At 42.1% G+C, this 15,556-nt stretch overlaps 2 protein-coding genes across 2 annotated transcripts; one reads left to right on the top strand and one right to left on the bottom strand.

Annotated features, from left to right (window-relative positions):
- Positions 1 to 6,542: 6,542 nt before the first annotated feature.
- LOC306787381 (tubulin alpha chain-like) lies at positions 6,543 to 8,078 on the top strand (the record flags this gene model as incomplete). The annotated part of the gene is made up of 3 exons (XM_079282500.1): positions 6,543 to 6,735; positions 6,828 to 6,976; positions 7,095 to 8,078. Coding segments are annotated over 3 exons (1,326 nt in total), but the record flags the coding sequence as incomplete, so codon positions are not given.
- Positions 8,079 to 9,035: 957 nt separating this feature from the next.
- pink1 (PTEN induced kinase 1) lies at positions 9,036 to 13,008 on the bottom strand. Its single transcript, XM_079282699.1, has 8 exons — positions 12,588 to 13,008; positions 12,038 to 12,304; positions 11,810 to 11,913; positions 11,521 to 11,703; positions 11,154 to 11,317; positions 10,921 to 11,048; positions 10,357 to 10,587; positions 9,036 to 10,132 (listed from the first exon to the last, which is right to left on the bottom strand). Exons 1-8 carry the CDS (start codon positions 12,942 to 12,944, stop codon positions 9,848 to 9,850), a joined length of 1,719 nt encoding a protein of 572 aa, XP_079138825.1. The 5' UTR covers positions 12,945 to 13,008; the 3' UTR covers positions 9,036 to 9,847.
- Positions 13,009 to 15,556: the final 2,548 nt, after the last annotated feature.

Here is a 15,556-nt window from a genome sequence, read left to right as displayed (position 1 = left end):
CATCCCATCCTCGATTTACCCACATACTTTTTGGATAACAGCATCCCTGTCTACAAGCCAATTACCAGATGTCAGTAAACAGCCATAACACAACATGGTGTCTTAATAACATGAAAAGCAAACACTGCGGAGGAGCGTGTGCTATGAAAGGAGCAGAAAGTGTTTGACAGGCTCCACTAAAATGTGATATTATGTTAGGAATAGGTCACTTACTTTCCTGTCAGGAGATTTTAAATACATGCTGTCGACAGAGCAACAACACAAACTGAGGATATTCTGAGAACATTCAGCCATTCGTCGATAACAACTGCCTCTACAACCAGCAAAATTTCCTGTTGTTCCTTTGTTGTGTCTTTGTTGTGTCTTTGTTGTTCCTTTGTTGTGTGTTTGTTGTTCCTCTGTTGTCTTTGTTGTGTCTTTGTTGTTCCTTTGTTGTGTCTTTGTTGTCTTTGTTGTGTGTTTGTTGTTCCTTTGTTGTCTTTGTTGTGTCTTTGTTGTTCCTTTGTTGTGTCTTTGTTGTCTTTGTTGTGTCTTTGTTGTTCCTTTGTTGTCTTTGGTGTGTCTTTGTTGTTCCTTTGTTGTGTCTTTGTTGTGTCTTTGTTGCTCCTTTGTTGTTCCTTTGTTGTTCCTTTGTTGTGTCTTTGTTGTTCCTTTGTTGTGTGTTTGTTGTTCCTTTGTTGTCTTTGTTGTGTCTTTGTTGTTCCTTTGTTGTCTTTGTTGTGTCTTTGTTGTGTTTTTGTTGTTCCTTCGTTGTTCCTTTGTTGTGTCTGTGTTGTGTCTTTGGTGTTCCTTTGTTGTGTCTTTGTTGTGTCTTTGTTCCTTTGTTGTGTCTTTGTTGTGTCTTTGTTGTTCCTTTGTTGTGTATTTGTTGTGTCTTTGGTGTTCCTTTGTTGTGTCTTTGTTGTGTATTTGTTGTTCCTTTGTTGTGTCTTTGTTGTGTCTTTGTTGCTCCTTTGTTGTCTTTGTTGTGTCTTTGTTGTTCCTTTGTTGTGTCTTTGTTGTGTATTTGTTGTTCCTTTGTTGTGTCTTTGTTGTCTTTGTTGTGTCTTTGTTGTTCCTTTGTTGTGTCTTTGTTGTCTTTGTTATGAGAGAGAGAGAGAGAGAGAGAGAGAGAGAGAGAGAGAGAGAGAGAGAGAGAGAGAGAGAGAGAGAGGAGTGCATGTGTGTCTGTGTGTTGATCAACATCACTAATTGGCTCAATCGCAAACAGCTGTGTGCCTGAAGCCATTTCATGGAGATAAAACAGGGAAACACCTCCCAAACAAATCATCAAAACTCCAATAACCGTACCTCCTATTGCTCCGATCTTAATACTTGAGAGGAAGGATGACTTGAGAAACAGATCTTGTAAAAAATGTGGCTTAACTGGCGATCTAGAAATGGGGTACCGTGTTCTGTGGAAGATGTTTTTGAAGCAAAATTTAACATTGGTCTCTATGGAGCAGAAAGTTGGTTTTCCTCTCAATTAACGGCTTCTGTGTCAAATGTGGAAATCTGTGGGATTCCACAGTAATTTTTCTACGACAAGGACAAGATTAGCTACTTCTACATCCAGAAATGATGCATGAAGAGTGAAGATTGTGGACACAGTGGCAAAATACAAATGTTTTTTCACAAGAATCTCAAGCTGCTCTCCACTCTAGCGGTGACATCATGCACTCTAAGCTACGCAATACACACCCATTATAAAGTCAGAAAAGGGCTGAAAAATCATAAAAGTTAAATTGCTGAAGTTCAAAAAGTTTAAAAGATATCAAAAAGCTGAATCATGTGGCAATAGTTAAGGGTTTTCTCAACATTTGAATAGTGTCTGTAGCTGAAAGTATGAGGAAGTTGAAGGATTTGAAAGTTGAAGAAGTTTAAGAGGATTTGAAAATATTCTCCACAGAGATCCCATTGAAAATAAAAAGCTTAATAATTCAAAAAGTTTAAAGGTTAGAAATATGAAAAGTCATAGCACCCCTCTGGTGAAAGAGCTGAACATTTTGATCGTTGAATGGTCTCTTAACAGCATTCCAACAATAAAGAAACAGGATAACAATAGTTGGAATGCTGAACAGCTTTCCAACAATGACACGTGCAATTATCTGACCATATATAAAGACACAATACCAACTTTGACGATGCAGTGTTCAATTACTTTAAAAACATTGGTTTGTTTGTTTTCCTGTAAAGTAACAGTTTTTAACATGGCATACCCATTAAAACATTTTGAACAAAGCTAAGACCAAATTGAAATCTGAACTCTTGACATTAACTACTTCTTAACCATTTCACACACGATGTTCTCCTGGCCTCATTCAGAGGCTACGAGATGTAGCTGAGTATCGTGCTGAAGCCTGTGAAGCCTTCAAATCATGGTGTTAGGATCCAGGATCCCTGTCTGACCTGACGCCTCCCATGGCCACACCCTTGAGTGTGCACAGCTGAGGACACTCCAGCTGATCACCTCCTGCTGCCTGACACACCAGACTCAGGGCCCACTAATGAGTCTCCTGTCACTACATAAGCTCTGGCCCTGCAGTCTGGGGTTGTCAGGTCGTTGTCACCCCGGGGCGTCCTCTGCCCTCCTTGTGTGACACGGACTACTCTCGCCGTCAAGCTGCCAGCCCTCCGGTGTCGAGCCACGGGCCTCACACCGTCGCTCTGCCACTCTGGTGTCGGACCACGGGCTCCACACCTTCACACATTCTAAATAAAACCTGTTAATCGTAACTTCTGTCTCCTGTGGTCTTGCGTTTGGGTCCTACCTGTGAACTCCCACATAACACATGGGCTCTAGCTGGTAGACCCAGACAAGGGCCAGAGCTTGAGTACAAGAAGCTCACCAATGCAAGATAAAAGTATGCCATTCGCTTCATTTGCAAGAATGATCAAGCCATGAGGGCTGACTCCATGGCCAAGAAGCTGCTAAGCAACAACGTAGTTGATTTTTGGAAAGAAGTGAGAACTCTTAACTGTAAAACATCTTTACCATGCACTATAGATGGAATTTCAGGAACAGACAACATTGCTGAGTTATGGTGACGGCATTATAGCACCTTATTGAACTGCATCAAAAGTGATTTGTACAGCGTGGACAGTTCTGAGAGTAATGAGTCAATGGTAATTACATCATATGAGCTGCACCAAGCTATCAATAAACTGTCTGAAGGCAAAGCAAGTGGCTTAGACCATATTACTGCTGAACACCTTAAATATGCTGGTCCGAGGTTAGCTCCTCTCCTCGCTATTTGTTTTACTGGCTTCATGATTCACGGCTTGTTACCAGACTCAATGCTGTCTGTTCTCTTCGTGCCAGTCATTAAAAACAAAGCTGGTGAAGTATGTAGCCTAGAGAATTACAGGCCCATTGCTTTGGCCAGCGTCCTGTCAAAAGTCCTAGAAAGAATTCTGCTGGACAGAATACAGGACTTCATCACCTCCACAGATAACCAGTTGGGCTTCAAAGCCAAACATGGCACTGACTTGTGTATATATGCCTCTGTATTTGTTTACAATTTCCTTTAAGGCTTAAAGGAAATTGTAAACAAATACAGAGGTCAAAACTCATCACTTCTTACGTGTTTTATTGATGCCTCCAAAGCTTTTGATCGTGTTAATCATAGTAAATTATTTTTTAAACTGAGCCAAAGAGGTGTCCCCACATACATAGTGAGAATTCTGGCTTACTGGTATGCGCACCAGAGTACGCAAGTAAAATGGGGTAAAAGTGTGTCAGCCCCATTAGGGGTTAGCAATGGTGTCAGACAAGGGGGAATTTTGTCCCCAATTCTGTTTAATCTGTATATTGATGATTTGTCCAAGCAACTGAAAGCCTGTAATAGTGGTGCATGATTGGAAATACTCTGGTTAATCACATCATGTATGCAGATGATCTGGTGATCTTTAGTCCTTCTAGCGCTGGTCTTCAGCAGCTCCTCACTATATGTACTGTGTATGGTGTGGAACATGACATCAAATACAACGCCAGTAAGAGTGCGATCCTGATCTGTAGAACTAAAGAGGACAAATGTCTAAACTTCCCTGACTTCAAATTGTCTGACAATAATCTTGGTGTCTGTAGTGAAGTAAAATATCTTGGTCATTTTTTAACAGAACACATGTCTGATGATAACGACATTTCCAGGCAATGTCGTATGATGTATGCACAAGCAAACAGTCTCTCACGCAAGTCTGGTCTGTGTACTGATGGAGTGAAGATGTCTCTGTTCAGAGCATATTGTACTCCACTCTACACTGCACATCACTTGTGGTCAAACTACAAAAAAAGAGTCTACAGAGACTTCAAGTAGCATACAATGACGCCATGAGAATACTTTTAAAGAGACCGAGATGGAGTAGTGCTCGTGAAATGTTTGTGGCTGCACGAGTCAACACTTTCCAAACAGTTTTAAGAAATCTCATGTACAAATTCATCTGTCGACTGAATGACTCTGTAAATGGGATCACACTTGTTTTAACCAACATAAGGTTTAGCACCACACGCTACCAGTCCCAGCTGTGGTGACATTTGTTGTTTGTGTCTGTTTTTTTATGTATCTGCCTGTATGGAACCTGAGTCTGAAATAAAGTCTGTCTATCTAATAGTCATGTAAGCTGTAAAAGATAAAACATCGTACAATCTCCAAATGAGAAAGTTTGCCAGAGATATCAGTCTCTCTCTCTCTCTAATTCTTTCTTCTCTCTCTCTCTCTCGCTCGCTCCCTCTCTCTCATACAGTCATTCAGGTCTTAGAGACTTTTACCACCACCACACACACCCCATTTCAAAATAAAAGCCCCAAAGAGTGAATTCTAATTGAAATGCTACCACCAATATTATTACTACCACTACTGCTATTACTACCACTACTACTATTACTTATACGACAACTGCTACTGCTACTGCTATTCATGCTACTAAAAGTAGTAATGCTACTACAGCTATTCGTACGACGGCTACTGGTACAACTACTACTGCTACATCTTCTACTGCCATTACTATTACTACTACTACTACCACTGTGATATTAAATACTATGACCAATACTACATATATTACTATGACTACTGATACTATGTCTTCTACTATTTCTAATTACTAATACTTCTACTACTAATAATACTTCTACTACAACTACAACTTCTACTACTACTACAAATATCACTACTACTACTACTACTAGTAGTACTTATTCTAATGCTACTAATACTTCTACTGATAATACTTCTACTACAACTTCTACTACTACAAATGTCACCACTGATGACATTTTTTAAGCCACAGAAACCATTAGAATATCAAAATGTTCAGCTCTTTCAGGAGAGGTGTGATATGACTTTTCATGATTGTAATCTTTAAACTTTTCGAATTATTAAGCTTTGTGCAATTTTTTAAAAATTGGATATCTATTTTCAGCAATGTTTTTGCAATTAATTTCAAATTTCAGCATTCCAACGCATTTTCAGCAGGAAATGCATTTTCTAGTTATTATTCATATTTGACCAAAATCAAGATGAAATGGAGTTACAAACAATCGATCAATACCAAAAATGCCACATATTTATTGGTTCCAGCTTCTTAAATGTGAGGATTTACTGAGTTTTCGAATCATTTTAGATTGAATATCTTTGGGTTTTGGACTGTTGGTCTCACCTTGAGTTCTCAGGACTTTTTTCAGTATTATTTTTCTTTTCATAGACTAAAAGATTAAACTGATGAATTGACAATAAAAATAATTTTTAGTCTTTGTCTTTTAAAACATTGTGTTCACCATGAAAACAAGGAAAACATCATGTTCAAACTTGTCCAGGCAGTGTAATTGTAATCTGATAAAATACATCATGTGAAACAAAGCCTACTTACCACTCAGCAACAGCTTGTAGGATTGGATATGCGATTGTGTGATCGCCACCTTCAGACACCAACAACAGAATGAACTACAGTTTATGGGGATATTTTAAATGGCTGCATTGCAGAGCTTGCTTTAATTAATCTAAAATATTTACTGAGCCATTACTGACGGAAGATCTGGTTTAATGTCAATGCTGTGAAGCAAACTGGATCGTTTCGGGAAGTTATTATATGAGATAGATTTGAGTTATGTCCACCTCAGTGGACCACCAAAAGTACATGCAATACACATTAACACAAAACACCATTAAAACACACACAAATGCAGTATACAATAATGTAATTGGGCAGGTAGCAGCAGGTTGTATAAATAATAAAAGAGAGCACATCTTACAAAATAGCAAATGTCCTCTGCTGTAATTCTGTGTTCAAAATATGTACCCAGGTGAAGTAGACTGAACCCAGTTTTATTTTTTAATACATTGTATGTATGTACTAAAAGTGTGCTATTTTTGATGAACTAACAAGGTTCATCAGAAGTGCTACTAAAACTCAAAACACAACCAAATCTAAAAAATTTAATAAACAATAATGAATTTATATCAAGATATGCAACAATTATAACTTTATAATATATTAACATATTTATATAACAATATTATTTATTATTATTATTTATTTATTAATCCAAATCTTCTTTCTCCCCACTCCAGCATGAGTGTATCTCCATCCACGTCGGTCAGGCTGGTGTCCAGATTGGCAATGCCTGCTGGGAGCTTTACTGCAGTGACAAGACCATCGGAGGAGGAGACGACTCCTTCAACACCTTCTTCAGTGAGACCGGAGCTGGAAAACACGTCCCCAGGGCTGTTTGTGTGGATCTGGAGCCCACCGTCATCGGTAAACACTCACGAAATATAGAAAACACAGTTGTGTCGTGAGTTCATTTAGCCAAACCCTCAATTCATTTCTGATTGGATCTGTCTCCTTAGATGAGATGCGCACTGGTACCTACCGCCAGCTGTTCCACCCTGAGCAGCTGATCACTGGTAAGGAGGATGCTGCCAACAATTACGCCCGTGGACACTACACCGTCGGCAAAGAGATCATCGACATAGTGCTGGACAGGGTCCGCAAACTGGTGGGTAACATGATAGGAGGGATTAATTCCTGATTTGTTTTGTCAAAATATCAAATGAAATGATATAGCTGTATCTCAAGTCAAATCACTGTCTCTCCATCTCCCTCTCTGTCCTCAGTCGGACCAGTGCACCGGCCTTCAGGGCTTCCTGGTATTCCACAGCTTCGGAGGTGGCACCGGCTCTGGTTTCACCTCTCTGCTGACGGAGCGTCTGTCTGTCGACTACGGCAAGAAATCTAAGCTGGAGTTCTCCATCTACCCAGCTCCCCAGGTGTCCACCGCTGTGGTAGAGCCCTACAACGCCATCCTGACCACCCACACCACCCTGGAGCACTCTGACTGTGCCTTCATGGTAGATAACGAGGCCATCTACGATATCTGCCGTAGGAAACTTGATATCGAGCATCCCTCTTACACCAACCTGAACAGGCTGATCAGTCAGATCATGGCCTCCATCACTGCTTCCTTTCGTTTCGATGGCGCCCTCAATGTTGATCTGACCGACTTCCAGACCAACTTGGTGCCATATCCCCGTATCCACTTTCCTCTGGCCACCTATGCCCCTGTCATCTCTGCTGAGAAAGCTTACCATGAGCAGCTCTCAGTGTCAGAAATCACCAACTCCTGCTTTGAACCAGCCAATCAATTGGTAAAATGTGACCCTCGCCACGGCAAATACATGGCTTGTTGCCTTTTGTATCGTGGTGATGTGGTGCCCAAAGATGTGAATGCTGCCATTGCCACCATCAAAACCAAGCGCTCCATCCAGTTTGTGGACTGGTGCCCCACTGGTTTCAAGGTTGGCATCAACTACCAGCCCCCCCCCACTGTAGTTCCTGGTGGAGACCTGGCCAAGGTCCAAAGGGCCGTGTGCACGCTGAGCAACACCACTGCTATTGCAGAGGCCTGGGCTCGGCTTGACCCCAAGTTTGACCTGATGTACGCTAAGCGTGCGTTTGTGCACTGGTATGTGGGTGAAGGTATGGAGGAGGGAGAGTTCTCTGAGGCCAGAGAGCACATGGCAGCTCTGGAGAAGGATTATGAGGAAGTTGGAGTCGACTCTATTGAGGGAGAGGGAGAGGAAGAGGGAGAGGAATACTAAAAGGAACATAAAAGCACCAGTTAAACTCGAAACAAATGATTTAATTTGTTCTTAAGCACATTCCAAACAGTGTCTATTGTCTATTCATTACCAGCTTGCATATGTTCAGAGTCAAAGTCATTGAAATGTCAGTTTGGCTCTGTCCTAAATAAAGTTTCTGTAAAGTTAAGTTGTTTTGTGTTATTTATTAAACCTTTTTACTTAATATTTTTGTGAATACTGACAAGAAACAATTAGTTGCAGGTGGTTTGTCCTTCATAGTCTTGAAATACTTAATTCTATATCTTCGGATATCATCCGATGTGAAAATTGTACTGTGCAGAAAAAAACCCTGTAGTAAATTGCATGTCAAATTTTGCAGTACAGTGTTTGAGTTCTACTTTTAGTCAAGACGAAGTCCTTTTCAACCCTTTTAAATCACATCCCTTCATTTTGTGCACCTATTTAACAATATAAGCTAAATAAATTCCAATCATCTTTTTCACCAAACAATATAGCTGTATGTGTGCCTATGTAGGCTAGTACCAACCAATTTCAACAGATAATATGACATCCATCCATCAATCTGCAACTTTTACTGGCACAGAGCTAGAGAGCGCTAATAAAACGGTAGCTATCTCACAGCAGTATGGTATGATCAAACCTAACTCTCCCCAACATTATAACCCGCCTGCCTATCCTGAAATACTTAACGATACGGAAACTAGATACTCTTGAAGTTACTATTTAATCTCAACATTAAATGTGTTATATTTGGAGTTAAAAACCTGTCAACATATTTGAGCAATTGCTTCCCTTTGCCAGATGACCACTGCCCCCCCCCCCCCTCCGGTGGTAGAACATCTTGTTTTAGCCACCAACTTTTTGAAATTGATAAATGTATGTAAATTCACTTGACTCTCAAGAGATGTAAACCTAGAAAGCAATAATTTGCACAAATCCATTCATACGTCTTGTCACAGGTACGTTTATTCTGAAACTGCAGAAAAACATCTACGTGAATCTAAAATATTTTTCACCGTCTTCAGTAAGAAAATGTACACACCCTGTATATTGTATTCCCCACTGTCCACATGATAATGACTATTATTATGCCTGTCATGGTGCCAAATGTGTAGGCTTGCTGCGACTTGTTTTGAGATCTAACAGATCATAGTTAAGCGTGAAGGGTTAAAACATTCTAATCATCATTCTTTTTATATATAATTTACTAGAATACAACAAACAAACACCAATAAACCATAATAATTGCTCTGAGAAAGTGCAAACATGGACATGAAGTGCAAACCACTGGAACATAAATGAAACAAAATCACTAAAGTCGGTCAATAATCTGCATGATCCATGCCACCTACCATTATTAAAATAACTATGTAGTAACATGTTGGGGGTGTTTTTTCATGCATTTTAAAGAGTAAATTGACAGATTGTTCGGGCCACAGACACCCAACCTGTTTTTAGCTGACAGTTTGATGGACAAACTAGTTGTGTATGGGCTGCATGTTACCTGAGAATATGTCAAACTTAACATTGCCCGACACAGTAGGGCCTAAAGTATGCACCTTTTACTCTAATTTAAATGATCTGCTTTTGCCCTCACCTTTATCAGCCCGAAACCTCAACACAGACCAATTTTAATCAAACACACAGGGAACAACTGTAGCTTAGGGTCTTTCCCAGCAAATATCTAAAGTGCATTAGAGCTTGTAAAAGAAAATATTCACTCTCATTCACTCCTAAGCTGTGTGTCTGAATGAGTGGGAGTGGAGCTATGCAGACAGAATGCAGGCCTGCTGCTGCTCTCGTCCATACAGGAGGAAGCCCACAGCGGTGCGCAGGTCCTCCAGGTCCAGGTTAGACAGGAAGCTCCTCTGAAGCTCCGCCTCCACCATGTTGCCACTGGGTCCACCGCAGCCCTTCAGGAGGACCACAGCAGACTGGCACAGCAGCCAATCGGCCAGCTTCCTCATGCCAACGCTGTCGTGGTTGTCCAGGGCCTTCCGTCCCCAGAGGCTAAGATGTAGCATGTTAGCTGCCACACGGGCACTGGGGCGCTGCAGAGTGACAATTAACATTCAGTATAAATGTATTGTAGCACTAGCAGGGCTGTATCTGAATCAGAACTCATTTTTATTTGAATCCACTTCTCAGTGGCTGGTGTCCACGCAGTCTGCAGGGGATTTAACTCAGCAGGCTGTGTAATCACCATTCACACCTATACAACCAATGTGTTTATGATTCAATTGTTAATATACAGTATATATTATATATATATTACCTTGCTTGGGCTCCTCCTGAGGAGGAATCGGGTCACTAACTGCACATCAGCTGAAACGCCGGAGGGCAGAGGAGGAAGCTGCTTCTCCTGGTACTTCCTGCTCTCCAGTCCCACAGCTCCATAGAATGGGTTAGGCTGGCCGAATATCTCATAGGAGATGGCCCCCACTGCCCAGGCATCCGCCTTGCTGTAGTCAATCACCACACCACACCCTGGAACTGCAGTGGCCACCTTTGGGCAGACGCATCATGATAGGAATTTAATGTGTGGTTGTTGAAGAAAAGTAATATCACGATTAACTGTCATGACTTGTATTATTGTACACGTGGTTGGTTTTTCTTGGTGTGCGAAACTTTTGTCTTATGTTTGTTCCTTTTGTATGGTTTCAAAAATATAATAAATGTGTAGGTTCATTCATGATCTTTGGTGGTTAATGGCCTTGCATAGCTTGACAAGCTATGGCTCTCAAATGTACGTCCGTTGCCAAACTGCATGCGCACACTTCTGTGCATCGCCATTGTATACAAGCTGTGAAAGGTTCTATCAAGAGCTACTTAAGCCTACCTCGGGGGCCATGAGGGAGGGATTCCCGCCTCTGTTGACCCACATGCTGTTGAATGGCAGCTGTAGATTAGAGTCACTCTGTGACAGGCAGCAGCCAAAGTCAGTAATCACTAAACGAGGGCATCCGTCTGCATAACAGCAAAATCAATTTACATTTTTTACATAGAACTGATGGAATCAGATCTCCAATTGATGTCTGGATTGTTCTCTTAATGACTTAATGTCGATCTTACCCGAGTCAAACTCCAACAGCACATTGTCTGATTTGAGATCCCTGTGAGCAACACCCTGTCTGCACAGGTGGTCAACCCCCTCGAGGAGCTGCAGCACCATCAGAGAGCCCTGCCTGCAGCCTGGTGTGGACACTTCCAGGTACTGACGCAGGGTGGACGGGTAGCTGCAGCACGGAAGAAGACAGCATATTAATCCTACTCAACTGCATGCCTCAGGTTTTCTTGTATACACCTCTTAAAGTTGTAATCCTGTAAGATTTTCATGACATCAAAGCCACTATTTGATACCATTTATGGCCTGCATATTATTAGCAAGAGTAATGATAAATGAAATCATTGTAAGAGGGTGAAAGATGGCAGGTCTTACTTCTTCATGACGAGGAAAAGAGTGCGATTGTTGCCCAAACCAGCAGGGTTAAGCCGGGCTGGCAGCACAGCTGGATACTCTTCTTCAGCACCTGGTAGCAATGGGACGTCCGCTGTGAAGGCCCGGTGCACTCTGATCACATTCGGGTGTGCTGACACTCTTTTGGGCAGGACTCCAAAATGTCTGCATGTAGAGCGAGATCACAGCAGTCCAGCATTCTTTCCTACACCGTGTTCAGGACTGCAGGACTAGGCATGACCGACAAAAGCACTGAAAGTGTAACACGTACCCATCCAGAGTGATTTCTTCTTCCTCCAGCTTTAGGGCCAGGGGGCCTGCAGGCACCAGCTCCTGTGACATGGACTGTAATATCGCCTCACTTGACGACCCTGCCTGCAAACAAAGGGCATCAAAAATACCTGTCAGCGCTGATTTGTTCCGGTCATCTGTTTGCCGAACACCTAACATTGTGAGGGGGGGGGGGGAGAGGAAGTGTAGAATATTGTAGAATACCGACCCCAATGTTCCACATCATCTTGATCGCCATAGGGAAGGTTCTAAGCGAGCGGCATGTCGGAGATCGAGCCGTCTCCTCTTCATCTTCTCCCAGCTGAACCAGGCAGCACTTGCTGTTACTCTCCTGAGGGGCAAAGCGAGCCGCAGCCTCGTACACAGCAGCATTGGAGCCTTTCCCGATCTGATTCCCGACAATGTAATCCTCCAGTTTATACCCAGAGGTGCATGGCTTGAATGGGCTCTGGAATCTTTTCTTCCTGAACACCGCCTGCAAATATAATTTTGCAGAAAAAACAAGAAGATGCATTTTAGTATTATTGTCGGTACAGCGCTGAAATTTAATTCATAATAATGTATAATTTGTACAATTGTACCATGTGTTTTGTATGTAAAATCTCAATCAGCAAGAAAATAAAGTAAATATGGTTGTTGTCAGTTAAATGTAGTGGATTAGAAGTAGCAGAACATGAAAATACCTAAGTGAATTAACGTTACAAGTACTCCAAAACTACTTTAGCACAGTAGTGTTACTTTATGTAGGCACAGCATACCTGAATCTCATCACATGTCGCCGCACTCCAGCTGTCATCTTCAAGCTGTTGTTCGATGAGCCCCACGCCGAGACCGAAAGCCAAAAACACGGCCCTGTTCCGCGGGGACCCACCGCCAAACCTTCTCCTGAACCCGGCGGCCTGAAGCTGGGCGGCCAGGCCCTTCAGAGAGGTGCGGAAATAGCGGTACCGAGACGGCAGGAAAGCCTGAGGCTGAACGGTGCGGGCCGACGGCCCTACACGGAAACGGTCAGCTCGGAGCTTTGCTGCGAACCGGCCACCCGACCTGAGGAGACCCAGCTGAAGGACCGACCGGCCCAACTCGAGCCCCCGGCTAATCGCGTGTTTCACAGACATAATTCACGCAGAGGGCCAAAAGGCTGCGCTCCGCTTGTGTCAGGGTACCTCAGGCAAGGACAGTGTTGTGGGAAACAAAACAGCTGTTACTGAGCATGCGCGAGAATAACATGCGACGAAGAAGACGTATTTGTGACACGTATTTATAACTCCGCCTATTCAAACCATAGACCAGCCTGCTGGAGCCCAGGTGAGTGCAGTCAACGAACATTGCCATGAACTAGAATGTCTTTTAGGGCAGGAGCGGACCACAGTCATCTGGGATTCTGGCTCCACTGTGTCTCTTATAACTAAGCGTTGGCAGAGACGACATCTGCCAAAGGCAAACATTAATTCCTCAGAAATATATACAATTACGTTGGCTAATGGACATATCGTGCAGTCTGTAGGCGAAATCGAAGTATGTTTTCAATTTGCTGGAAACGCACCACCAAAGACTTGCCCTACAAAATGGGTGAAGCAACATCCATTCAAAATACAGGTGATGAAAACTAAGGATATCTCCGAAAGGCATAAACCTTTAATTGGGATCAACCTCATAGATGACTTGGCTTACGAGTACAGAAGTAGAACTATGAGGGAATGGTTTACCCGGAGGAACATTGTTACAGAATATAAAATTCCATGTCGGCTGAACGGCTTCGAAACGGAAGCAGTATTTGATTCTGGGGCCCCATTGTCATTTATTGATCACCAATGGGTTCTAACACATATGCCGCACGACATTCGACCTCTGCATGAATTCTGCCCACGAATTAGATTTGCGGAACTTGACGGCAAGGCTATGAACTGACGTGTTGCAATGCATTAGTGAGCTGAAGCACAGAGAGTCTGAGAAAGACGGCTGCATCGACAGGTTCTTCGCTGCTGTGGGTCAAACCATCACCAACTTCCGCAGGTGAGGAGCGAAAGTCGGTGTCATGTAGCTGTCTGTCTGTCTGTCTCTCTCTGTCTGTCTCTCTCTCTCTCTGTCTGTCTCTCTCACTCTCTGTCTCTGTCGGTCTGTCTGTCTGTCTGTCTGTCTCTGTCCAAACACATTTTAACATCAACAAATAAAAAGATTTAATTGAATGTGCTCATCTCACTTATCATTTTTCTTTGAGAGCTGGAATTACTATAAGTTCAGATGATTCATTTGTATAAAGTGCAATAAAGACTTTTGTTGTTCTATTGTAAAAGTTAAATTATTTTCATAAGCTATAAACGCATCACTGTTTCTCTTCTGTATATCTATGTGAAAAGCTATTTTTTGCCCTTGTTTTTGGCTAAATCGAATACATTTACCACATGTACGTTTTTTGTATGTGTTGTCCACAATAAATACATCAATAAAGTATTGTGACATAATGAGAACACCCTTCATGCAGACAACATCAGTGCAGGATCTTTGGTTTTGACTCTCTCTAAAATATATGTTGAAGAAATATTTGGAAGAAACAAGAAGAGTTTCTGCCAAATATCAGCTTTAACATCTGAATATTGTCTTAGTCCTGGATAATTGCGTTACTCCAATCTATCTGCAGTGTCCAAAACTCTTGATTGAAATATTTGATTTTGAAATAGAAATGCTCTTGTGTCCTTTACTTACATCATTTTACAATTCCATTCAGAACAGCATGTGGATGCATTTTGCTTGACAGACATATCACTGGCTCAATCATGCTCAATGCACAGAGAATAATCTCCAAGAACAGCAAACCACCCTAGATAGAGAAGTAGGACGTGTGGTGGTGTGATTCTACAAAGGATCATCCTCCTTCATTTTCTGCAAGGACTTCATTTCATATTACGCTTTGACAAATGGGATATTCTGTTACCTTGGAAACAGGCATGTATCTGGTCCCTGTGGTGCGAAGCAGCTGGAAAATCCTCAAAGTGAATCAGTAGAACGCAGTTACCTGTTCATGTGCTGGTGAGGATTCAGAGGAGCCCTCAGCAGCACCCTGGGATTCAGCGGTGACTGTGCAGAGGTCTTAACGGGTTACACAACCGATGTAGTATCACTTCATGCACCTTCGTCACTATTGGTGCCAGCCTAGCAGAGTTATCGAGCACAACTGCTCCTTATAAATGTTTACCATCTCTGAGGCCTTGTTGCTGATTGCTCACTGCGGATTATAGACCAAAGAAATGCCCCCTCGAGATGTCCTCCTCCTGCAGGGATCCACTGGGGCAGACCGAGCAATTTTAGATGTTGTATCTGTAAAACTGTGAAATTTGGTCTCTCTGTTAATTTATTTCATTGTTGCATGAACAGTATTGGCTCCCCTGATGTTTTGACAATTTGTTCGTGTCATCAACTTAAGTTTTAGATGTGATATCTCAACAATATGAGATGGATTGCTTTAAATTCACTGGGGATCCCTCAAATCTTCTTTTAGTGCCATTGTAAAGGTCAAATGTGGTTTTGAATGAAATGTATTGGCACCTCTTTGAATGCCATGACATTTGGTTCAGAAATGCTTGATCCCCTCAGTGGCTTGATTTGCAATCACTTTGATGATCCTTCATTTTTATCTTAACGCCGTCATCAAGTCAAAGTTTAGGATTGTCCATTACTTTATGACCGAATACCTGCAGAATTGCATTCCCATCAGCCTCAGCTGTACTTT

The sequence above is a fragment of the Melanostigma gelatinosum genome, assembly GCF_949748355.1.
Source record: "Melanostigma gelatinosum genome assembly, chromosome: 13".
Taxonomy (NCBI): domain Eukaryota; kingdom Metazoa; phylum Chordata; class Actinopteri; order Perciformes; family Zoarcidae; genus Melanostigma; species Melanostigma gelatinosum.
This window is presented reverse-complemented; position numbering and strand designations above follow the sequence as displayed.